This window comes from Aedes albopictus, chromosome 3, assembly GCF_035046485.1.
Source record: "Aedes albopictus strain Foshan chromosome 3, AalbF5, whole genome shotgun sequence".
Classification (NCBI taxonomy): domain Eukaryota; kingdom Metazoa; phylum Arthropoda; class Insecta; order Diptera; family Culicidae; genus Aedes; species Aedes albopictus.
This window is the reverse complement of record NC_085138.1, coordinates 57573798-57600074: the sequence shown is the minus strand read 5'-3', so window position 1 is coordinate 57600074 and position 26277 is coordinate 57573798. Positions and strand designations below refer to the sequence as shown.

The 26277-nt window shown below is 42.1% G+C and overlaps 1 protein-coding gene across 1 annotated transcript in view; it reads right to left on the bottom strand.

The window, feature by feature from the left end:
* Positions 1-26277, bottom strand: part of LOC109426949 (zwei Ig domain protein zig-8) — a 569430-nt gene that overhangs the window by 491311 nt on the left and 51842 nt on the right. The window contains exon 3 of the mRNA XM_062859427.1: positions 25167-25214. Coding sequence (XP_062715411.1) covers positions 25167-25214 — 48 coding nt within the window. The remainder of the gene's footprint in view (positions 1-25166; positions 25215-26277) is intronic.

The following is a 26277-nucleotide window of genomic DNA, read 5'->3' as shown; positions in this document are numbered from 1 at the left end:
TTGAAATTTCTAGGAATGTTTACTGAAATTTCAGAATTTTTCAACGAAACCAAGTAAAACTGCTATAGTTATACTTGGTTTAAATCCTGAAGGAATTTCCGAGGAAATACATGAAGGAATACGTGAAGAAACTACTGAAGAAATCTATGTATGGATTTCTACAGGACTCTCTGGAGAAATACCTGCCGGAATCACTAAAGAACATGCAAGAACCTCTGTAGGAATTCCTGGAGACATTCCTGCTGGAATTTCCAATAGAATCCTTGGAGAATTTCCTGAAAAAAAAACACTGGAGTTTGTGAAAAAAGATACGCACAGATACGTATTACTGAAGGATGGAAGATTTTTTAAAGTAACCGAATTTCTGGAAGAAATACTAGAGGATCCTCTAGATAAGGACTGTATCGGAAATTAACTATAAACATTCAAAATGCTCTATCTCGAAGCACGGTTGGTCTTTTTATTCCGGTTCTTCTATGAAATCTTCAGAATATAGTTAAGTTTAGAACAGCTTGAAGAAATTTGGAAAATGTTTATTATTATTGAAAATATGGTTCTATGAGTTTACCACACAAAATAACAATCTGTACAAACTGCATTTTTTTTGAAATTTTTTTAACGTTTCAATCATTTGTAGCGAAAAAAATTGTACGGGGAAAAATCTGAAAAATAATGATTATTACTAGCTGTTATGTATACATAACATATCACTTAAAACCGACTTTTAAAATTATTATTTTGGATAGAAAAACCTCTATCATTAGAAATACGGTCTCTTCCAAAAAACACCTACTTTTTGGTCGAACTTTGACGCTCTGTTTTAAATATCTTCAGAGGTTATAAAATTCCGTTCTATTGTAAAACTACCTCTTCAATAGATTTAAATACATACCCAATCGAAAAAAATGCAAATTTTCAACTTTACTTTTTTTTTTTATTTGCGTAATCGTTCTTTGAAGACGGATAAAAAAAGAGTTCCTCGAAAAATGTTTTTTTTTTTCGTTTTTAAGAATTGCCCTAAACTGCGGAGGGATTTTTTCTTGATAAAAATAATTTTCCTATATCATGAGCATTCTGGAAAAGAATATATTTGCGCAAAAATTATAGAAAAAATTGAATATTTTCCCACAGTTTTCGCAATTTTAAATTTTTAGGAGGTGTCCAAAATTTTAAAAACATATGTGCAATCTTTGAGATAAAAGTCCAAGTTAAATGATTATTTTTTGAAAATCAGAACTGCCATTCTTTATTTAAGAGATTTATATAGTATCTCCAAAAATAAAGTTATGTTTATTTCGAACAGATCATTTTTCAGGCAATTTTGAAGGTTTATAGTTAATTTCCGATACAGTCCTTATGTAAATGAAGACAACCCAGGAGAATTATTTGATGGAAACCCTAAGGTGTTCTCCAAAAATCCCTTTAAATATTTTAAATGCACTAGAATGGTAATCTCTGGCCGAGTTTTTGATGGATTCTATGGAAGAAGAAATTATTGGTATTCATGATGGGAGATTTTCTAAAAGAATCCTTTGGATTGCTTCATGGAGAAATAGGGGAATTTACGTATTTTCGGCTGTTTTGTTCTCTTCGTCATGGTTTTTTTTTTTTTGAAACCTGTTGATCTCAAAGTTGGCCTCAAATCCTTCCCAACCAAGCTGAGTTATATGCCCAAGTTTCTGGCAATTTGGACCACAAAACCCCCCATGACGAAGAGAACAAACCTGCCGATAACCCTTTGTCACATGGATGAATTTCCTGGATAACTCTACAGTTTTGATTTTCTGAGAAAAAAATCACTGTAACAATGTCTGGAATTCCCGGATAATTTTCTGAAAGTTTTTCGCTGACATTTCTGAAAAAAAAAAATCCTTGGAGGCATTTCTCAAGCATGGAAGGTTATTTTGATGATTTTTTGGTGAAATTTCTAGAGATTCCTCTTGAGAAATCTGAAGATAGTTCTTGTGGAATTACTGAAAAATCATGGACAATTTTTGAAGGATTTCGTGGATTTGTTTTTGTAATGAAACTTTAAAAGGAGTCTCTAGGATAATTCCTGAAAAAAACGCTGTATTAAACATTTAGTAGGATCTGGAATTGATCCGTCATCGGATAAGCGATTCACAGCCTCAACCATAACTAGAGTAACTAGAGCTTAAGCAGGAACCTGCTGAGGATATTGTTGATAAGTCACCAATAATATCGACGGAAATCCTCCAAGAATGGCATTTGTAAATTGCCATAAAAATCACCCAAGAGATATGCCATGAATGAATATGAGGGGAATGTGTTTGTGCATCTCATGAAAATACCGCCAAGAATGTTGTTGATAATACGTTATGAATTATTAAAAAAAACTTGCTTAGTAATTTTGAAGAAAAAAAACTTAGCGAGGATCTTCAAAGAATTACAATTATGTTTATGAAATCATAGAAAACATTGCAAAAGATCTATAAAAGATCCCAAGAAATATATATCAAATTAACAAGACAAAAAATATACAAATAACCAATATTATTCATTCGTTGTTGAGCTACCGCGCGAGACAGTCGACAGTTTCACGCGTCCGGGATTCTCCTCGTTTTTTTCCAAATCCATTGATTTTTCCAAGGTGCAAGTGCAGTAGTGTGCAAGCAATAGTGGTTATCCCAAGCCACGCTTGCAAGATTTGTTTCATTGGCAGAGCCATTACCCGTCGAAAAGTTCAGTTTTCGTGAGTATAGCCCCTCAATCTGGCGTTTCTTCTTTGGCGGGCCATATTTTGTTTTCTTCCGACCCAAAGGCAAACGTTTGAACACCGTTCAAATCAGCAAGGATCTGACTAAGCGGTATTCTTCCGTTGTCTCCATTGACATGATCGGTACAGCTAAGCTTCGGGCGACAGTAGGCGTCCGAAAACAGGCTAATGAGATTGTGGCCTGCGAGTTATTTACACTTGAGTATCACGTGTACCTTCCAAGTCACCAGATCGAGATTTCGGGGAAGGTCGCCGAAGGATCTTTGACCTGCGAAACGATCATGCAAGGCTGTGGTCGCTTCCACAACCCTTCTGTACCTCCTGTCCAGATACTGGATTGCCGGCAACTGCATTCGGTCTCCCAGGAGGGAGAGAAGAAGATTTACACACCATATCTGATGAATTTTGTGTGACCTTCTCCAGATCAGCATTACCAGATCTGCTGGCGATTCGCAAACTTCGGCTACCTATGAGGCTGTATGTACCGAAGGTAATGATTTGCAAGCAGCTGGGCCACACCGCCCAGTACTGCAGCAATAAGCCCCGCTGTGCAACATGCGTGGAGAGACATGTGGACGGTGCGTGTAAAACGCCGCCCAAGTGTGTTTATTGTGGCAGCGATCGTTCACATGATCTGATTGCTTGCCCGAGGTACATACAGCAGAAAAAAAACATCAAAAACGGTCGTTGAAGCAGCGCTCACGGCGAAGCTACGCCGAAATGCTGAAAAAAGCTGCTCCGACCGTTGAATCCCGTAACATCTACTCGTCTTTATCTCTCGATGATCAGGGCTCTGACTCTGAGGTCGGGGACGGGGTTCCCTTTGTATTCAAGGGTGAAACGAGGAAACGGATGAGGCTACAGAGACCCACCAAAAAATCTCGGAATCTGCCTAGAAGCGACCCCCAACCCACCATGACAAATTTCAAGAGTGGTAAGAAAGTCACAAAACGTTCCCCTCCGGGTTTCAAAATCCAGGACGAACGAGACTTTCCATCACTCCCGGAGACATCTAAAACCCCAGATCTCCCACGTTTTTCGAATTCACAACCGGAAATACAACATTTGGAGCAACAGGAGCAACCTCGGGGTGCGCCAATGTTTACGCTCTCCGGCATCGTAGACAGCATCCTAAGCTTCTTCAGTGCTTCAGATTCCGTGAAGAACATTGTAAAAGGACTTCTTCCTTGTGTGACCCCTCTTTTGAAGCAGTTGGCTTCTAAAACGCCCCTCCTTGCAACAATCGTATCTTTCGATGGCTAATTTAACCACCGAGGTCGAAGATTCAATTTCTGTTCTACACTGGAACTGACGTAGTATTACACCGAAATTAGACGCTTTTAAATTTTTAGTTAACAATTTACAATGCGATGTTTTTGCACTATCCGAAACATGGCTGACACCTGATGTAATCTTACATTTTCCCGATTACGGAGGGGTGCTTCTAGAGATCAAGAAGTTGCCCTCATTTTACAGAGTCGATTTTCACCCGATGACAGGCAATGAATCCGTCGCATGTGAGGTGACTATCCGAGGTAAAACCCTCAGTGTTGCCTTCATATATCTTCCTCCGAGAACTGCAATATCTCGCAGGGATCTTGCCCACATCTGCTCGGTTATGCCTGAGCTTCGGCTGCTCATGAGAGATTTCAACTCCCATGGTACAGGCTGGGGGCAACTGTATGAAGACAGCCTATCAACTTTGATATATGACCTCTGCGACGACTTCAACATGACAATTTTGAATACCGGAGAAGTTACACGAGTGACACCTCCTGCTCAAGATGGCAGCCCTAGAAACAGCCGATTAGACCTCTCAATCTGTTCGAGTTCACTATCGCTGGAGTGTACATGGAAGGCTATCCAGGATTCCCATGGTAGTGATCATCTGCCGATTGTTGTTTCTATTTCCAATGGGTCACATCAAGCTCCATCTATCGACATCGCTTACGATCTCACCAAGCACATTGACTGGGAGAAGTAAGCAGAAGCAATTATCGACGGTGAGCAATCGGTAGACGTCCTTCCACCACTGGAAGAGTATCAGTTTCTATCAGAACTGATCATCAGTAGCGCGCTTCAGGCACAACGTCGACCAGTGCCAGGTCCGTCGGTTGGCAGGAAATTCCCCCCAATCCGTGGTGAGAGAGTGAGTGTACAGAAATCTATCGCGAGAAATCCGCGGCGTTCAAAGAGTTCCTGAAACGCGGTTCGATCGTAATCTTTAAGCGGTACGCTTCCCTTGAAATCCAGTATAAGAACTTGGTCAAGGCGAAGAAAAGCGGTTACTGGCGTCGGTTCGTCGAGGGTTTGTCGCGTGAGACTTCAATGAGAACTCTTTGGAAGGTCGGAAGAAGAATGCGTAACGCGTCGTCGGTTAAAGAAGATCGCGAAAGCTCTCCTCGATGGATCCTCAAGTTCGCAAAAAAAGTTTCTCCAGATTCCGTACTCGTGGAGCGAATAATTCGTGATGTTTCCGAAGATAGGGACGACATGGATAGACCGTTTTCGATAGTTGAATTCTCACTTGCTCTTCTTTCATGTAATAATTCCGCTCCAGGAATGGATCGAATTAAGTTCAACTTGCTTAAAAACCTCCCCGATGTCGCTAAGAGGCGCTTGTTAAATTTGTTTAATCAGTTCCTGGATAAAGGGTGGTACGGTCAAAATTTGGTCATACAATTTTTTTCATAACTTTGGACTGCGTACACCAAAATAGCTGATTTGGACCAGTAATGGTGCATTATATGTAGCTAATGCCATAACATTTTCATCAAAATCGGTTTAGTCTTTGCGGAGATATTGTTGAATCCTGAGATCTGCAATTTTAAAATTTTGTACAATGAGGCTTCAAAAATAAGAACACAATTTTACTGTTTTATTTATAGAGCATGAGCATGAGCATGAGCATGAGCATAGATGACCGCACAATTCGTAGTTGCTACTCCGTGATTGACCAGAGCAATCGAAATTGCACAAGGAACCAATGAATAGGGCTTGGGATTAGCTTACTATTCTCAATGTACACAGGTCGAGAGCTCTCAACTTTTATAAGGTCAATAACGGCGCCGGCCACGTCCTTACGGTCATCGAGGATGGAAGGGAATGTTAGTAAGACAAACGTTGTTAAAAAGACCACGAATCGCTGCATCTCCACGTTTGTCTCAGGAAGGATTTTTTTGTTAGTAGGGTAAGGTACATTGTCAGTCCGGGAGTCACCTATGGTTGGTGATATGATTTGACAATGGATCAATATACACAAACCGCCGTTAACAACCGACCACTTTTCGACGCAAGAACTAGCCAAAAAGAAAATTCTATCGCGCGTCTCTACTCCACTAGGGAGCAGAAACCTTTAGTCTATTCCACACAGAAATACACTCACTTGTCGGCGCCCGGATTTTTTCTCGACCGGCGAACCCGAAGTAACATTTTTCACTCTTTTGTGTAAATGCAAAAAATGAAAGAAAATATTTATTATCAACTAAAAGTGTATTCGAAACTAGCGCCGAAGGGAAGCGGAAAATTCGGAACCGACTTGAACCACGGCGCGCGCACACTCGTCCCGTCGTCGGAGCCCCGCAGAGAGAAGAGAAAAAAAATCGCAAAAATCTAGCAAAGCGAGCGCGCGAAACTTTGCTGCTGCCGAACTACCGCACACTACTGACTGTTTGGCGTCCCGTCGTCGGAGCCCCGCAGAGGGAAGAGGAAAAAAATATCGCAAAAATCTAGCAAAGCGAGCGCGCGAAACTTTGCTGCTGCCGAACTACCGCACACTACTGACTGCTTGGCGTCCCGTCGTCGGAGCCCCGCAGAGGGAAGAGGAAAAAAAATCGCAAAAATCTAGCAAAGCGAGCGCGCGAAACTTTGCTGCTGCCGAACTACCGCACACTACTGACTGCTTGGCGTCCCGTCGTCGGAGCCCCGCAGAGAGAAGGGGAAAGAAAATCGCAAAAATCTAGCAAAGCGAGCGCGCGAAACTTTGCTGCTGCTGAACTACCGCACACTACTGACTGCTTGGCGTCCCGTCGTCGGAGCCCCGCAGAGAGAAGGGGAAAGAAAATCGCAAAAATCTAGCAAAGCGAGCGCGCGAAACTTTGCTGCTGCCGAACTACCGCACACTACTGACTGCTTGGCGTCCCGTCGTCGGAGCCCCGCAGAGGGAAGAGGAAAAAAATCGCAAAAATCTAGCAAAGCGAGCGCGCGAAACTTTGCTGCTGCCGAACTACCGCACACTACTGACTGCTTGGCGTCCCGTCGTCGGAGCCCCGCAGAGAGAAGGGGAAAGAAAATCGCAAAAATCTAGCAAAGCGAGCGCGCGAAACTTTGCTGCTGCCGAACTACCGCACACTACTGACTGCTTGGCGTCCCGTCGTCGGAGCCCCGCAGAAGGAAGAGGAAAAAAAATCGCAAAAATCTAGCAAAGCGAGCGCGCGAAACTTTGCTGCTGCCGAACTACCGCACACTACTGACTGCTTGGCGTCCCGTCGTCGGAGCCCCGCAGAGAGAAGGGGAAAGAAAATCGCAAAAATCTAGCAAAGCGAGCGCGCGAAACTTTGCTGCTGCCGAACTACCGCACACTACTGACTGCTTGGCGTCCCGTCGTCGGAGCCCCGCAGAGAGAAGGGGAAAGAAAATCGCAAAAATCTAGCAAAGCGAGCGCGCGAAACTTTGCTGCTGCCGAACTACCGCACACTACTGACTGCTTGGCGTCCCGTCGTCGGAGCCCCGCAGAGGGAAGAGGAAAAAAATCGCAAAAATCTAGCAAAGCGAGCGCGCGAAACTTTGCTGCTGCCGAACTACCGCACACTACTGACTGCTTGGCGTCCCGTCGTCGGAGCCCCGCAGAGAGAAGGGGAAAGAAAATCGCAAAAATCTAGCAAAGCGAGCGCGCGAAACTTTGCTGCTGCCGAACTACCGCACACTACTGACTGCTTGGCGTCCCGTCGTCGGAGCCCCGCAGAGGGAAGAGGAAAAAAATCGCAAAAATCTAGCAAAGCGAGCGCGCGAAACTTTGCTGCTGCCGAACTACCGCACACTACTGACTGCTTGGCGTCCCGTCGTCGGAGCCCCGCAGAGAGAAGGGGAAAGAAAATCGCAAAAATCTAGCAAAGCGAGCGCGCGAAACTTTGCTGCTGCCGAACTACCGCACACTACTGACTGCTTGGCGTCCCGTCGTCGGAGCCCCGCAGAGGGAAGAGGAAAAAAATCGCAAAAATCTATCAAAGCGAGCGCGCGAAACTTTGCTGCTGCCGAACTACCGCACACTACTGACTGCTTGGAGTCCCGTCGTCGGAGCCGCGCAGAGAGAAGGGGAAAGAAAATCGCAAAAATCTAGCAAAGCGAGCGCGCGAAACTTTGCTGCTGCCGAACTACCGCACACTACTGACTGCTTGGCGTCCCGTCGTCGGAGCCCCGCAGAAGGAAGAGGAAAAAAAATCGCAAAAATCTAGCAAAGCGAGCGCGCGAAACTTTGCTGCTGCCGAACTACCGCACACTACTGACTGCTTGGCGTCCCGTCGTCGGAGCCCCGCAGAGAGAAGGGGAAAGAAAATCGCAAAAATCTAGCAAAGCGAGCGCGCGAAACTTTGCTGCTGCCGAACTACCGCACACTACTGACTGCTTGGCGTCCCGTCGTCGGAGCCCCGCAGAGAGAAGGGGAAAGAAAATCGCAAAAATCTAGCAAAGCGAGCGCGCGAAACTTTGCTGCTGCCGAACTACCGCACACTACTGACTGCTTGGCGTCCCGTCGTCGGAGCCCCGCAGAGAGAAGGGGAAAGAAAATCGCAAAAATCTAGCAAAGCGAGCGCGCGAAATTTTGCTGCTGCCGAACTACCGCACACTACTGACTGCTTGGCGTCCCGTCGTCGGAGCCCCGCAGAGAGAAGGGGAAAGAAAATCGCAAAAATCTAGCAAAGCGAGCGCGCGAAACTTTGCTGCTGCCGAACTACCGCACACTACTGACTGCTTGGCGTCCCGTCGTCGGAGCCCCGCAGAGAGAAGGGGAAAGAAAATCGCAAAAATCTAGCAAAGCGAGCGCGCGAAACTTTGCTGCTGCCGAACTACCGCACACTACTGACTGCTTGGCGTCCCGTCGTCGGAGCCCCGCAGAGGGAAGAGGAAAAAAAATCGCAAAAATCTAGCAAAGCGAGCGCGCGAAACTTTGCTGCTGCCGAACTACCGCACACTACTGACTGCTTGGCGTCCCGTCGTCGGAGCCCCGCAGAGAGAAGGGGAAAGAAAATCGCAAAAATCTAGCAAAGCGAGCGCGCGAAACTTTGCTGCTGCCGAACTACCGCACACTACTGACTGCTTGGCGTCCCGTCGTCGGAGCCCCGCAGAGAGAAGGGGAAAGAAAATCGCAAAAATCTAGCAAAGCGAGCGCGCGAAACTTTGCTGCTGCCGAACTACCGCACACTACTGACTGCTTGGCGTCCCGTCGTCGGAGCCCCGCAGAGGGAAGAGGAAAAAAATCGCAAAAATCTAGCAAAGCGAGCGCGCGAAACTTTGCTGCTGCCGAACTACCGCACACTACTGACTGCTTGGCGTCCCGTCGTCGGAGCCCCGCAGAAGGAAGAGGAAAAAAAATCGCAAAAATCTAGCAAAGCGAGCGCGCGAAACTTTGCTGCTGCCGAACTACCGCACACTACTGACTGCTTGGCGTCCCGTCGTCGGAGCCCCGCAGAGAGAAGGGGAAAGAAAATCGCAAAAATCTAGCAAAGCGAGCGCGCGAAACTTTGCTGCTGCCGAACTACCGCACACTACTGACTGCTTGGCGTCCCGTCGTCGGAGCCCCGCAGAGAGAAGGGGAAAGAAAATCGCAAAAATCTAGCAAAGCGAGCGCGCGAAACTTTGCTGCTGCCGAACTACCGCACACTACTGACTGCTTGGCGTCCCGTCGTCGGAGCCCCGCAGAGGGAAGAGGAAAAAAATCGCAAAAATCTAGCAAAGCGAGCGCGCGAAACTTTGCTGCTGCCGAACTACCGCACACTACTGACTGCTTGGCGTCCCGTCGTCGGAGCCCCGCAGAGAGAAGGGGAAAGAAAATCGCAAAAATCTAGCAAAGCGAGCGCGCGAAACTTTGCTGCTGCCGAACTACCGCACACTACTGACTGCTTGGCGTCCCGTCGTCGGAGCCCCGCAGAGGGAAGAGGAAAAAAATCGCAAAAATCTATCAAAGCGAGCGCGCGAAACTTTGCTGCTGCCGAACTACCGCACACTACTGACTGCTTGGAGTCCCGTCGTCGGAGCCGCGCAGAGAGAAGGGGAAAGAAAATCGCAAAAATCTAGCAAAGCGAGCGCGCGAAACTTTGCTGCTGCCGAACTACCGCACACTACTGACTGCTTGGCGTCCCGTCGTCGGAGCCCCGCAGAGGGAAGAGGAAAAAAAATCGCAAAAATCTAGCAAAGCGAGCGCGCGAAACTTTGCTGCTGCCGAACTACCGCACACTACTGACTGCTTGGCGTCCCGTCGTCGGAGCCCCGCAGAGGGAAGAGGAAAAAAATCGCAAAAATCTAGCAAAGCGAGCGCGCGAAACTTTGCTGCTGCCGAACTACCGCACACTACTGACTGCTTGGCGTCCCGTCGTCGGAGCCCCGCAGAGGGAAGAGGAAAAAAAATCGCAAAAATCTAGCAAAGCGAGCGCGCGAAACTTTGCTGCTGCCGAACTACCGCACACTACTGACTGCTTGGCGTCCCGTCGTCGGAGCCCCGCAGAGGGAAGAGGAAAAAAATCGCAAAAATCTAGCAAAGCGAGCGCGCGAAACTTTGCTGCTGCCGAACTACCGCACACTACTGACTGCTTGGCGTCCCGTCGTCGGAGCCCCGCAGAGAGAAGGGGAAAGAAAATCGCAAAAATCTAGCAAAGCGAGCGCGCGAAACTTTGCTGCTGCCGAACTACCGCACACTACTGACTGCTTGGCGTCCCGTCGTCGGAGCCCCGCAGAGGGAAGAGGAAAAAAAATCGCAAAAATCTAGCAAAGCGAGCGCGCGAAACTTTGCTGCTGCCGAACTACCGCACACTACTGACTGCTTGGCGTCCCGTCGTCGGAGCCCCGCAGAGGGAAGAGGAAAAAAATCGCAAAAATCTATCAAAGCGAGCGCGCGAAACTTTGCTGCTGCCGAACTACCGCACACTACTGACTGCTTGGAGTCCCGTCGTCGGAGCCCCGCAGAGAGAAGGGGAAAGAAAATCGCAAAAATCTAGCAAAGCGAGCGCGCGAAACTTTGCTGCTGCCGAACTACCGCACACTACTGACTGCTTGGCGTCCCGTCGTCGGAGCCCCGCAGAGGGAAGAGGAAAAAAAATCGCAAAAATCTAGCAAAGCGAGCGCGCGAAACTTTGCTGCTGCCGAACTACCGCACACTACTGACTGCTTGGCGTCCCGTCGTCGGAGCCCCGCAGAGAGAAGGGGAAAGAAAATCGCAAAAATCTAGCAAAGCGAGCGCGCGAAACTTTGCTGCTGCCGAACTACCGCACACTACTGACTCAAGAACACAATTTTACTGTTTTATTTATAGAGCCAGAAATACTAAACCAAATTCAATGATTTTTATCTGTATATAAAGAATGCATTACCGAATGTTGTGTAAAAATTTCATTCAATTTGATTTCGCCGTTTCAAAGTTATATTTGCTTAAGTGGCACCCTGTCTGTTTTTTACCCTTCTTACACCCATAAGAAGGGTATAAATATCGCTCGGAAAACCGACTTTCGATCCGAGGCCCGGAGGGCCGAGTCTCATATACCAATGAACTCAGCTCGACGAACTGAGCAAATGTCTGTATGTGTGTGTGTGTGTATGTGTGTATGTGTGTATGTGTGTGTGTGTGTATGTGCGTTACAAAAAAAAGTCACGCACGTTTCTCAGCCGTCTGTCAACCGATTTGAGTTCTCTTGGAAGCAAATGAAAGCTACTACATCCTAGTAGAACGCTATTGAATTTTTTTTCGATTGGACGTTTGGTTACCGAGATATCTTTCGAAGAGTACTTATGAGTCATACTTCTAAACTTTTTAAGATTTTTGACCAAGTGTATCATAATAAATATTTCGGCCGTTTGTCGATCGATTTAAGTTCTCTTGGCACCAAATGAAAGCTACAACATCCTAGTAGATCACCCAGAAATTTTATTTCGATTGGACATTTGGTTACAGAGATATCTTTCGAAGAGCACTTAGGATTTATACAACTAAACTTTTTGAGATTTTTGACCAATTGTATAATAATAAATATCCTAGCCGTCTGTCAACCGATTTCGGTTACCCTGGCACCAAATGAAAGCTACAACATTCTAGTAGAACCCTATACAATTTCATTAGGATTGGACGTTTGATAACCGAGATATCTTTCAAAGAGTACTTGGGAGTAATACAGGTTAACTTTTTGAAAGATTTTGGACCAAGGGTACCATAATAAATATCTCAGCCATCTGTCAACCGATTTGGGTTCTCTAAGCACCAAATGAAAGCTACAATATCCTTGTATAAGGCCCTGAAATTTTATTTCGATTCGACATTTGATTACTGAGATATCTTACGAAGAGTATTTCAATAAATTATTTTTTATTATTATATTCACTTGTTATCTTGCATGAGTTTTTGACCAGTCTATGGGAAATTATTTTTCAATAAATAATGCTGACAAAGTGTATTGTTGTTTTCAATAGCATTATAAATAACAAATTTCAAATACACAGGAATTTTATGAAAACTAACAATATGTTAAATGAAAGCTTTGAATTTACATATTGTGGGAAAAATGCAAGAACCGGACAGCCAAAATAACTAGTTAATGCCAAAACTGATTAACTTAGTAGATATATCATTTTTGTCCTTTTACACCATAACCATGAATACCAAGTACTTCGGAGCTAATTTATTCGACTGATTAAGAGATATTAGACAAAGTGCATCTCGCTGATTTTCTTATCCATTTGTTAATCGATTCAAGATTATTTGGCAGTTAACAAAAGATACAATATTCCAGAATATGAAAGCTATTTTTTAAACATTTCATATAAGATTCTAGGAGGTGTCTGGCATTTCTGGTAAGTCCATGGTCTGATGCTATTTTGGGAACCAATTCACTAGATGTCAAATCCGCAATATTTTCTAGAACTTTTGGTCAATCACACAAAATAAATTTGCTTACGTATAATATAACAATATTTTTAATAAGTGTAAGAAGGGTTCTGTTCACCATAGGTGGATTAAATCGGGTTTTTTTATATTCAAACTGCCACAACTTTGGAAGTATTCATACATAATGGCTCAAAATTTTACTTAGATCATATTTATATACTAGTATTATACTGTAAAATTTTCATATGAATCGGAGCAGTATTAGTTGTTGTTGTTGTTTGTTTTATTAACGACCCTTTAATCAGTTGTGATCATTCGGGTCGGGTTTCGAATTCAATACATGAAAACTTATTCTAATACAATTCACATTTTTTAATCAATATCGGAGTTTCGTTTACGTTTTCCTTTTTCGATACTTCTTTGTATCCAGGCAAGCCATGCATCTGTGTCATTACGATCGGGCTCGGGCTCGGAGTCGTCATCATTCAATTCACTGCTGCTCATTTCCAAATCTGGCGGCGTGCGCTCTCCCTGCAATTGTTCTACTCTGCGAAAAAATTTGTCGTTGCGATCTTTCTTCTTTCTCGGTGGCGACTCTGTTGCTGGTTTGTTCATTTGCACACATGCTGGCTGCTGTACGTACTGCTGATGCTGCTGCTCCTTCTGCTTTCTCTTCTTTTTCCCGCCGCCGGTTGCTTGGTCGTCGATCGATGATTTGTTCTTTGGCGCCTTATCCACTGCATCGGAGTAACGAATGTTTGGCTCGTTCAACTCAGTCACTTGATAGGGTATCGGATTATTATCATCAGCTGGTTCGTTGGATGCTGTCTGGTTGGAGGGCTTGACTTTGATTGCTTGTTTGTTCTGCACACATGTACTACCGGGGTGTAGTAGCTGAGTACAATGTCGACATGTGACTGGTTGATTACGGTAGGTGATCAATGTTTCTTGACCTTGTACCGTGACAAACGAACGGATGTGACTTGTAAGTGTCATAACTGCGACGCGTACCCCAGATGAAATATGCTGGTAAGGGAATGAGGGACCCCAACTCAATTCCTTCACTTCATGTACATCACCGAAATGACGGAGGAAAGCAGCTACATCATCATTGCTCACACTTTCAGAGAGGTCATGAACCTTGACCTCAGTACAGCCACTGTCGATCGCCAACCGTATACGATGTTTACGGCCTTCCACTTCCAACTCGTGTCGCCCGTTGTGATCTTCCACTACTCTATCAGCAGTCGCTTGGTTCACACATTTTACATGCACGCATTTCGAAGCATGGTTGATCTGCAACCGCTTCACTTCATTGGGTTGTAGACCAAGTGTTTGATTAACAAATTCGTGGATTTGTTCATAACTTGGCCTTCGTGAAAAATTCGTTAGATCGACTTTGAATGTGCTCTCTCGCGAATTGAGAGCCATCACGCCACACTGACGGAGAAGCTCCACGCAATTGAAAAAACGTCCAACCGATACGAAGACTGATCGCAAACTGCAGTATTAGTAGTTTTATAACCAAAAGTGTGCTTTACTGATCTTAAATTGTCAAAGATTTACTATGGAGCGCCTTTGTAGAAAATTCTAAAAAGGTCGTTGGTTTTATCTATATATCAACCAATACTTAATGGATTTTGATGAAAATTTTATGGCATAAGCTACACATAATGTACCATTACTGATACAAAAATCAGCTGTTTTAGTGTACGCAGTCTGACGTTATGAAAAAAATTGTATGACCAAATTTTGACCGTACCACCCTTTAACAACATCGTTCCGGATGATTGGAGACAAGTGAGGGTGATAGCTGTTCAAAAACCCGGGAATCCCGCGTCAGATCATAATTCGTACCATCCAAAGATTTTTAAGTAATTTATTATATTTGGACATAGTTTCCGGTGGAGGACCATTTCATACTCAGCCGCTGGATTGTGTGTATTGTGCAAGGGCAAGGTCATATAATGCTTATACTTATGAATAGTCCCAGTTTACCCTTCTTCCCTCCAAACAACTGCCGAACGCGACTTTGTCCGTCCCAAAGTGATTTAATTCATTTTAGCCGGTTCCGGATTCTCCACGTTCGTCTCCCGTTGCTTCGCTGATTGTTCGCAGTCAGTGAACCAAAACCCGTCCGGTAGACATTTGTTTAATTAAAATCGCTTTAATATTCATTAAATTCATTTCAGCGCGCCGCATCTCCATTTCCGCACGTCAGCAAGAATTATTGGCTCAGGTTCGGTTTCCGATTGCTGCGCTGATGACAATGGGAGGTTGCCGCTGGAAGAGCTAAGAGCGTCTTACGGCGTGAAGGTGACCAAGAAATAGAAACCCGAACGGTACACACAAGGTGAGCAATATATTCAACCCCCTCATGTGGGGACTCACAAATAGCTACCGGTTCTTTTTCCCGACAGCTATTTTTCTTCCATTCAGACACATGAATTTGCAGCAGCCTTTTACGACTGCTGCGAATCTCGGTGCTTCCAATGGGGCGGCGGTGGGTTTTCCCGGAAGATTAGCGAAACAGGGTCGAGGCCGGCTTGGGGGGAGTGTCTGATTATACCAAACAACCAGCTCGCCAAGTCTTCTTCAGAAGGGGGAATATGATAATAAAATTTACGTTCCCTGTCCCGGTGTGGTGGCTTCCACTTCCGACCATTGCATACAGACGGCACTGGGAGACGACAACGACGCTGAATGTAGGTACATACAGAAGAGCAAACAAACAACGAAGGGCGACGCGTCGTCGTCGGCGGGTGGGGGCTGAAGTCGTATATAGACTTGGCTAGAAAACAGCTCATTTTCATAAACATACGTTCTGGAAGCTGGTGGGATCAAGAGCAACTCCGACGTATGGTATGCAGGGGTGAAATGCGCTTCCTAAGATACACATCGTAGTTTCGAATCATGGGTGACCCGAGTATGAACGAATATTGCAACTAAGGGGATGTATATAAACCCCGTAGACAAACTTTTGGCCTTTTGACCACTCCTCCCTCCTTCCTCGTAGACTTGGGTCCATACAAGAAAAAAATAATGGAGCGTAGACTTTAAGCCAGACTCCTCCTCTCCCTAAAATTCTACGTGGATTATGAACGGCCCCTAACTTTTCCCTTTGAAGAAGGCTCGAAACAGAGTCGAAACGTCGGGACAAATCTAAAACATTCGTTTTGAATCCCCAAGGATGCCACGCCGATTAAAGTAGCTAAGATCTCTAATATCAGCCGAACTCTTTTAAGTACATAGGAATAGAAATACTTCCCAATCACAGACAAACAAACGTAACACTCTAGTCATTCCTATCGTACACAGATTTAACGATGAAAGCCGACAGTCCAACCATAGTGCTCGCATCTCACTTCTTATTATGATGCGTCATTTCACCTCAATGGAGCACTTTATACCGATTCCCCCTACTTGGCTGGTAGATTGTGGATGGCATTGGAGCCGCCAGAGCCCGAGTTGCTGTGGCTGGCGAATTAGACGGGCGAAATCTCCTGGGGGACATTTGAATCAGTTAGGGGAGATGTTTTTAATGAGCGAGTGTTCTCCGCTATAAGATATGTACAATGTACATGCAAATTTATAGGAAATCGCTGAAGTTCAGGGACTGACTGGGAGGTATGATTGTGTGTTTCCTGTCGGAGTGTAGACAACATTTCATACAAACACGAGCTATGAAATTTAATGAAGGGATCTCAGTTCTGCTATTGTACAAACTTGTACATACTCGTAAACAAATCAAGTAGAAATAAATTCATATGACTGCTTGTATAGTTGGCAAGGAGCCAGAACAATCATCCGGCGCAGTGTCAGTCTTGCGGTCATGACCATCAAGGGAGAAAATGCCATGTATTGTTGTTGCCTTTATATGATGCTAATTAAAAAGCTCTAAAAAAGTATCGTCTTCAGGACACATCCCTAAAGAGACAGCCTTCCTCTTAGTTCAACACTGTGATATGATGATTGTACTTCAGAGATCTAACGATTAGCATCAAGCTGCTCATTTGATCTTCAAATATAAAGGTGTTTTAACAAGGATTTCGCGCTCAAAGAACACTAAGTTAAGGAAAGGCAGGCCAAGTTCCAGTGGAAACGTTGAGCTACGAAGAGGATTGAGAAGAAGAAAAAGATGAACGTGGATTTTATGATGGTTTGGAGGGAGCTTTAGTACAATTTACCGGATTTTTAAGGAATCTCAGAGAGTTTTAATGTGGTTTCAGAGAGGTTCCATGAGCGTGTCATGGAAGAACGATAAAGTTCCTCGAAACCCTGAGAGCCCACCTTTTTTTTCTGAAACGCCTGAAATTCCCAGAAATCCCCTGAAACACTGGATATCCCCCTAGAGCGCACTTAGACTCTCTCAAGGCCTCTATGGCTCTCTAATACTCTCTAAGATCCTCGTGAAACTTCAGAAACTCCCCCACAATCACCTAAAGCTAAACCCTTTAACAACCCCAATAAACTCCTTTAAACTACCACGAGGTCCACTAGAACCACCCTGAAGCAATCTGTAACACTGTGGAACCTCACGAAATTCTCTAAAATCACCCTTTATTTCCCTGAAGCCTCATCGAAAAACCCTGAGAACCCTCTAAAGATTACATGATAGCCTCCTGAAACACCTGATAAGTCACATTGCCCAATTTGGCTTGAGAAACCCTTCTGAAACACCTATTGCCTTCTCCTAATTCTCCATGGTCAGCTCGTAAATTACTCTTGCTCCCTGAAACGCTGTACGATTGGGTAAACTCTCTTTTTCTCATCTTACTGATTACACGTCGTTGAAGCTTCCTCTAATCTCTACATATCAACCGCTCGTTAAACCCTTCTGTAAAATATATTGCTCCCTTTCTCGCACCTTGAGATCCCTTATAAACTCGCTCCTTTTTGTTCCTACTTCTACTGAAAATTTTCTTCGATCTCTTTAGTCCGTCTTTAGCGCTTTGTTAAATTTATCACCCTCAAGTCATGATGCGGCTCCTCTTAGCAACCTCTTCCTTATATCCTCCTGTTACCTTCTCATGTCCTTATTAATTCCCTGAGTTTCATTCCTTTCTCTTAACTGATCCACTTTATACTACTTAAACACCACTCTTTCTTGGCGTTATGGTGGCTTTCTTGGAAAATTTCTGAAGTTTTTTTTTTTTTTTGGTACAGGTTCATCAAAAATATTTTCGGCTAGAAACTTCTTCATGATTTGCTGAAACTCTTGCAGGAACTAGATAAAATTCGAGAAAGGCATCTTTGACGGTTCCCGAAAACATGATTTTCTCCGGTTATACATTCAGTGTTTTTTTGAGAAATTAATTTGATAAATTCCGACAAAATTCTTGTATAATTTTTTTCTGTATTTTTTTTTTTACTTTGAAAATTCTTTTTCCAATCGTGTTGGGAATTTCTTGGCTGTTGATTAAAAGATCACCTTTTGGATTGTTTTTAAGTAATATTTCCGGAAACAGTTTGATGGTTCTTTAAAAATTCCTTCGGATTGAATAAATTCTTCGGATGATTCCTTCAAAAGCGTAATCAAATATAGCTTTGAGAATTTTTCCGCCTTATCTTTTTGAAATTTCTTTGGCAATATCTTAGAGAATTTTTCAGAATCTTCCAAGAAATCTTGAGGCAATCCTACATGTATTTCTTCCTTTTCTCTGGATTATTTTTTGAAATTCCTGGAAGAGATTCGGAAATTTATGAAAGTATTTCCCAAAGAAATTACTAAATTTCTGAGAGAGAATAGGATATGTCTTCCGTCACACGTTTATTATATTTTCGACAAATTACTTTGTGAATTATTTCAGCATTACTATTGGCATTTTTTTCGACAATTTCCTTTGAAATTCATAAAGAAATCATTTTTTGCCTTTCTTTGGAAAAGTTTTCGTAAATTCGTGTAAAAAATTCTTCAGATTTTCGTCAGTTTTTCTTTTGAAATTTCTTCAAGTCTTCTTTCTGCTAGTTTTTTTTGGATTACTCTAGTTTTTTTTTGTCGAAGAATTTTTTTTGCTTAGGTAATATTTTGGAAAATTTGTTTAGGAGTTTTAATCGTGATTTATTTAAAAATTCATTTTTCTAATTAGTTTCGGTAATTACCTAGATAATCCCTTAAGTAGAGCTTATTTCTTTATTAATATCTTTGGCAAATTCGTTGTCGTCAATTATTTTGAAAGTTATATTTTTATATTTTATCGGCAGCTTCTACGGAAAGGTACACCGGGACAAGTTTAAACAAGTGGGGTATACTGGAAAAGCATGTTATAGAATGTTATCTAATCATGACTAACAATGTGAAAATATAGTTTTTATTCAAACAATCTTTTAACGAAGGATAATTTTCCAAATTATCCCTGTTATTTCTTAAGAAGTTTTCAAGGTTTTCCCTTTGGGAATTTTCTTGAGAATTTCTTCGGCCATTCTTTTTTTATTATTTTATATTTTTTGCTCTTCAATTTTGAGAATTTCTTTGGCTGGAGAATCGCTCTTAAAAAATATACATTTCCTGATAAGATTGATTGAAGCCGCATATGTCCACGTCGATTAAAAACACATCATCGCTGGAGACAGGGGTGGATTTCTATCAGTGAGTTCATTGCATAATAAAATAATTATTTTGCATGATGTATCAAACCAAACCATATTGTTGACTAAATAAATTTGGAACCCTCGAAGGTTCACAGTGAGCTACTCCTAAGCTCCTATATCCTTTTGCTCCCATGTGAGCTTCACCGCAACACTTGGGATTCCCGGACGAGCCCCCAAATTTGTTGGGATCCCAGGCAAATAACTCACATAATCCATCTTTCCAGATTATATTACACGAAAACACATTACGACTTCCAATTATATGTATTCCTCCGATCAGATCACGGACGTTCGATCTGTTGGCGCGCTCAATTTCAACTGTCCTTTATTTTATTGTGTACAGTTTAATGTTCAATTCATTTTACAATAGAGTTCTCCAGATAAGTTTATGCACTTCAATTTAAATCCTAACATACATATGTGAAAAGTGTCAAAATAAGTCCCGCACGACGGTAATTTGCATCTTTAGCGATGTTGAAATAACTACATATTTTGAATCTGTATTCCAAACTGGACCGAAATTCAAATTTTCACATAACTTTTGGTGCCCGGGAACCAATTTGAAAATCAGTTTGAAGTGTATGGGAGCGACTTGTCGCATTTTGTACTGGGCGGAGCTGTGAAGCAGTTGCCCAAAAAATCTCTTTGAAGTTAATTTTAACTATCAAAAAGTAGTTCTTATTTACTAAAAAAAAAAAAAAGAATAACGTGTGTATAAAATATCAAAATTAAAAAAAACTCTGAATAAAAAACACACAGTTCATTTCGAAATTGGTTTCAAAGATTTGCTTACGAGTGTTTTTTATCTGCATTTTTTTAGGTTATTCATTTTATCGCTTCGAGGATGGCTTCAGTATTTTTTCCGAGAATTTCTTCAGAAGTTCATCCAGGAAAGTTTTAACCCTCTACAGGAAACCTTAAATGATGGTCCATTTCGGAAACCTGGGGTCCGTTCGGACCCCAAATTCGTTCTTCTGTATCGTATGATCCTGATTTATTAGAATATCGGTGTTTTTAGTAAAGTTGTTGGGTTGGTCAAGGACTTACAGATGCTGGACCGTTTCATTCGGAATTTCATATATAGGTGGGGCTAGTGAGCATGTAAGTATTCAGTATTTGAACACGTATATATAAAGATCCTGACCACATAGAATTTTGGTGTCTTCAGCAAAGTTGATTATTAGAAAAAGTGTTCACGTATGATGGATCGTTTGTTTGAAAATTTCACACGTAGATGGCGCTACTGAGAGTTCAAATTTTATATTGATAAATCTCAGGATCCTGACCACCTAGAATGATTGTATCTTCGGCAAAGTTGTTGAGTTGCTCAAGGACAGATGCTGGTCTGTTTGATTCGGAACTTCACACATAGGCGGCGCTAGTGAGCATGTAAGTATTAAGTATATGATCACATTTATATCAAGATCCTGACCACGTACATCAAGGACATACAGGTGATGTGGCGTTTGATTTGGAACTCCACGTATAGCTGGCGTTACTGAGCAAGCATATTTCATATAGCTCATATATCGCGGAATTCTGATCACTTAGATAGATGGACTCTTCGGAAAAGTTGTTGCATAGGCCAAGTACTTACTGACCATGGGCCGTTAAATTTGAAATTTTCGCAATACGTAGATGGCATTGGTCAGCATGCAAATTGTATATGTCATATATTTCAGGATTCTTAGCCCAAAGAAACATGGAGTCTTCGGCAAAGTTGATGGGTAGATCAATCGACCATATAATTTGGAACTCCACATGTAGGATGCAAATTAAATATCTCATTTATCTCAGGATTTACTGCCACAATTTTCAGGTTTACCCATTTTGTTGAACAAGTTACTTTTTGCGTCGTGGCTCACGCTGTATTAACAACATAGTGACAATGAGTACAATTTATGTGTGGGTATATGTTTGTTCTACTTACATGGCAAACTTTGTGAGACAAAAATATCTGTTCACGTCTTCCTTTGGATGTACTGCCGTTCGTCCCGGCCCATGTTTTGATGGGTTTGTAGGGTAGCATGTGTGTATGTGGACTTTGGGTTAAGTCAACCAATCAAGCCCAAAAATGTACCAATTATATGTAGCTATCCAGTTGGGAAACCAGCAGTCAAAATTTGAGAGTTTTTGGTGCATTCAATAGAAAGTTACAGCTTGTTGAAATTTTTCTAGCCTATAATAAAAATTGGCATGCTCATGCAAATTAACAACTAGCGCCGCCTAGTGGCAGAAACTCGAATCAAACAATAATTCAAATGAATACCCTTGATCTGCCACACAATTTTGCCGAACACACCATATTTCCAAATAATCACGATCCTGAGATATGTACAGTTTGAAATTCATTTGCGGCGTCTAGCAGTTAAATTCCGAATCATGTACCATCATCTGTAAGTCCTTTACCAACCAAACAACTTTGCCGAAGACACCAAAGCTCCATGTAGTCAGGGTACTGAGATATAAGAAATTAACGTATGTTTGTTCGTGATTTCTATGATGTCAATGACAACAGACGTAACACTGACAAAATTCCTATCCCACATATTCAGAGAGTTGGTGTTTCAGCAAAGTTATTCAGCTACCCAAGAACTTTTCAATGATGAGCTGTATGATTGGAAATTCTACCATTAGGCGTAACTAGAGTAAAAAAAAATAAATTTTTCAAGTCTCAGGATCCTGATTATTTAATAATATGGTATTTTCGGCAAAGTTGTTAAGAAGATCAAGGTGAATTATTATTTGGTTCGAGCTTCTGTCATTAGGTGGTGCTAGTAGCAAATATACAAAAACATAGAAATTTTAATCATTAGCCAGAAAATTTGAAACAAGCTATAACTTGAAGTTGAAGTGTTTCTAGTAAAATTCTTCTAATTTCACTACAGTCCAATAAACTACTATATCTTAGGGTCAAGTTAACCAAATTTAATGAAATTTTGAAAATGTATGACTAATAAATTGGTTTTTGTTTACCATTTGAATTGACACAATTTTGTCTGAAGAGAAAAAAGTTACAGCTTGTTATATACATTTTGAGGAATTCTAATCGTTTACAACCTATTTGTAACTAAAGTTGTAACTAGCACCGCCTAGAGATGAAATTTTGCATTATCAAACTGTATGCTCTCACTTACCAAACAGTTTTGCCGTGGAAACCATCTTTCTAAGTATCCAGCGTCCTGAGATTTAAAAAATATAGGCTCTTTAGCGCCACCTATTATTGAAATTTCGAATCAAACGGCCCATCAACTGTTTGTCCTCGGCTAGCTTAACAGTATTGCCGAGCACACCAACACTCCAAGTAATTAAAACCCTGAGATATATGAGTGAGAAATTGTGTTATTGTTATGTCTGTTTGTCTCTGATATCACAAGATGTGCTTGTGTTTTTTTTTTGGGCTCCAATGGTATGCGTATGGTTCATTAAAATATTTGAACAGCCCCCTGTGAACACTCTGCGTGTGCACTGAGTGGTGTTTTTTTCTGAGTGCGCACAGAAATTGTGCACTGGGATTATGACTAGCAGGCTCTTGTGCTGTATGAGATATACAAATTGCATGCCCACTAACGCCACCTATGGACAAAATTCAGAGTAAAACGACTCATCATTTATAAGTTCTTGCAACTTTTTTGCAGAATCTTCAATTTTACAATATAATCTGAATCCTGATGTAAAAATAATTCAAAATTTGTATGCTTACTAGCGTCATCTAGTGCCAGAGGTTCGAATCAAACGGTCCATTTTCTGTAAATTCTTGACTTACCAAACATTTTTGCTGAAGATAGTAAAGACGGTAAGAGAGTTATTGGAATCCTGGGATATTTGAAGTATAAAATTTGCATACTCAGTGCCGCCACCAATGTGTGGATTTCCGAATCAAATTTTGCATCATCTGTATGCTCTTGACCTATAAAACAACTTTGCCGAACACACCATCTTTCTATGTGATCAGGATCTTGAGATATATGAGATGTAAAATTTGCATGCTAACTAGCGCCATCTATGTGTGGAGTTTCAAATCGAACGGCCCATCATCTGGAAGTAATTGATAAACACAACAACTTTCTTGAAGGCGTAATCTTTCTAAGTGATATTGGATCCAGTGATATATGAGATACAAAATTTACATACTCCTACATACTAGCACCACCTAGTGGAGGAATTTCGAATCAGTCGGTCCATTATCTGTAAGCGCTTGACTTACTGAGCAACTTTCCCGAAGACGTGACAAGCTCTAGATCTTTGGATAATTTCGTTTGAAGGCATTATATTTCTTAATTCTTTATGCCAAATAGCGACATCTAGTGAAAAAAATTCGAATGAACCAATTAATCACCAGATGGCGCAAGACTTACTGAACAATTTTTCCGAAGACATGAATATTCTAAAACATCAGAATCAAAATATATAGAGAATTCAATTTTTGGGTCAAATGGACCCCAGGTATACAAAATCGTCAGGTTCAACTTTGACATGGAATAAAAATCAAAGTATGCCATGAAATCAACTTTATTTTTGCTTAAATAATAGAACTAGGTCTAGTTTGAAGGTATTGAAAAAATTAAGTCAATATGTTATACCCAATTTGTTTGCCATTACTCCAAAGTCGCCTGGGGTCCAAATGGACCCCAGGTATCCATTAGAGGGTTTATAAGTTTCTGTGAGAATTCTTCCAAAGATTTTAGACGATCAAACGTATCGTTCGCATTCTGTTTGATACGACGGATAACTACGTAGAGGTAGATGCTCGAAAACGACTCACTCAAAGTGCAAATTTTCCGTGTATTAATCCGTGTGGTCAATTATGATTTTCAAATAACTCAACCTGAGCTGTGGATTTTTTCTCAATTTAATCAATAATTTACCCATCTGTACATATGTACGTTGAGTTATTTGAAAATCATTCATGTATTATTTTTTCATAAAATCCTTCCACTTATTCTTATGCGAATGCCTTCGATAGTTTCTCAGGATTTTTTTTTCCGAGAATGCTTTTATTTTTGCATAAATTTCACCGAAAAATGTTGGTCAAAAGTTAATCTGGGATTTTTTCCAAAAAATAATAACTCTGGAATAGTTCCCACCAGAGTTATTAGGAATTCCCAATAGGAGGAATTATTGTATTGCCTTTTTCCAGTTACGTCAGTCGATGAATGTTTCAGAAATAAACGTAAAACTTGAATGCAGAGTGCGTTTAACTGGCAAATTGTGAGACAAATTTGTGAAAATATTGCCACTTGTTTTGGTGGGATTGGAACCCACGACTCCGTATCACTTGTTCGGCGCTTTAACCAACTAAGCCACAGAACAAGTTGCGATTCTCTGTGATAGAAATTCAAACTGGATTCGAAGCACCACCCTGACGGGGTCCGTCTTTCACAACTTTATCTCTCCCTCGGCTCTTAGATATCTATCTCCCGTACTCTCAAAATCTATTCAAAAAGTTTCTAGAAAAATAATTATCGATCAAAAATTTGGGGTCAGCCGGCAATCGGTGCCAAAAATCTGGGGTCATTTTCAAAAACATGAAAAAGTGATATAACGATATCTTTGTCATCTATCATTTTAATTAAAATTAAATTGCCAATCTACTGTGTGTATGGGTATTTCATTTATCTGGCATCTACACAGTAGGTTTATAATACATTTCAAGATCTTCCATTTCACGAATTCAGTCACGACTCAACATCACGTTTTCTAGAGAAAAAAATATTCAAAAAATCTGTTGAAAAGAAAAACGTTCATATCTACCTTTTTGACTCTGATAGTCGTCAACCCTATTGTTGCCGCAGGTGAGTTCTGGGGAAAGAGGGAAGATGAGAAAGCAGAAGAAAAAGCGATTAAATTCAACCACAACGAACCTTCGTCGAATCAAGTTGGCATCTGAAAAGTAAAATGAAAAGGATGAAATAAAAATAAACGAAAGATGAGCAACAATTTTGAACAGTTGAAATGGGATGCCTCCATGGAACCCTCCGGACTGGAGAAAGATGAGCGTACAAAACACTTGTCACCGCCGGGAAGCAGCCATTTTTCTATCACCGCCACCAAGGACGAGACGAGAACGGGAAAACGGCTTTCTTCACCGTCATGGCCGTCACTTCACGGTGAGATTAATCACGAAACGGCAAGAATCCTTTCACCATCGCTAGCGGTGATGCTTGCCGAACGAGGAGCTCGCTGTTCCCCCTAGTTCTTGGAAGAAGACGAGCGTCTTCGCGAAACGGTGTGCTTGGTGTGTGTATCAACCCACTTCAAAGCTTCCTTCCCGTTTGTTCCCGTCAAAAAGCTTATCGTTGCGTCGTCGCTCCGGCTGGCTGGCTGCTAGTGCTTCGGCCGGAAGCTAGGACTGAAGCTACTCACCGCTAAAAGAACAGGAAATCCTGTCAAAAGAAATCTCCCTTACACAATCTCCACCAGTCAACCAACTAACCAACGAATGAAAGACGCGTCGGGCACTGGAAGGGATTCACTTGATTCACGCGAGGGGAATACGTTATTTATTTGAAGCTCCCCCTTTACTTGTCTAGGTCGTCGGGTGGAAGCTTTTCTTCCATTCATTCGCTCAAGTTTGCACTCCTTCATTCACGTTATTCAACAACAAATCTCAATAGTAGTGTAGCCCGGGAAATGGCAGCGTGGCGTGTTTGCGAGCGTTTAATACCTGCCATTTGGGTTGATTGTTTTCCCCACGACCCACCGGGCGCATTGTTCCTCCGTTCTCCGTCTCCGTCATCATTGGCGCCTCCTGAATCGTTCGAAGCAGCCTGGCAGCATTGGGTATTATCATTGGGCGCGACTCCAAGCCTTTTGCGTGTCGAACAAAACAAGCCCGCCATTATGTCTAAGTACTTTCTGCTTC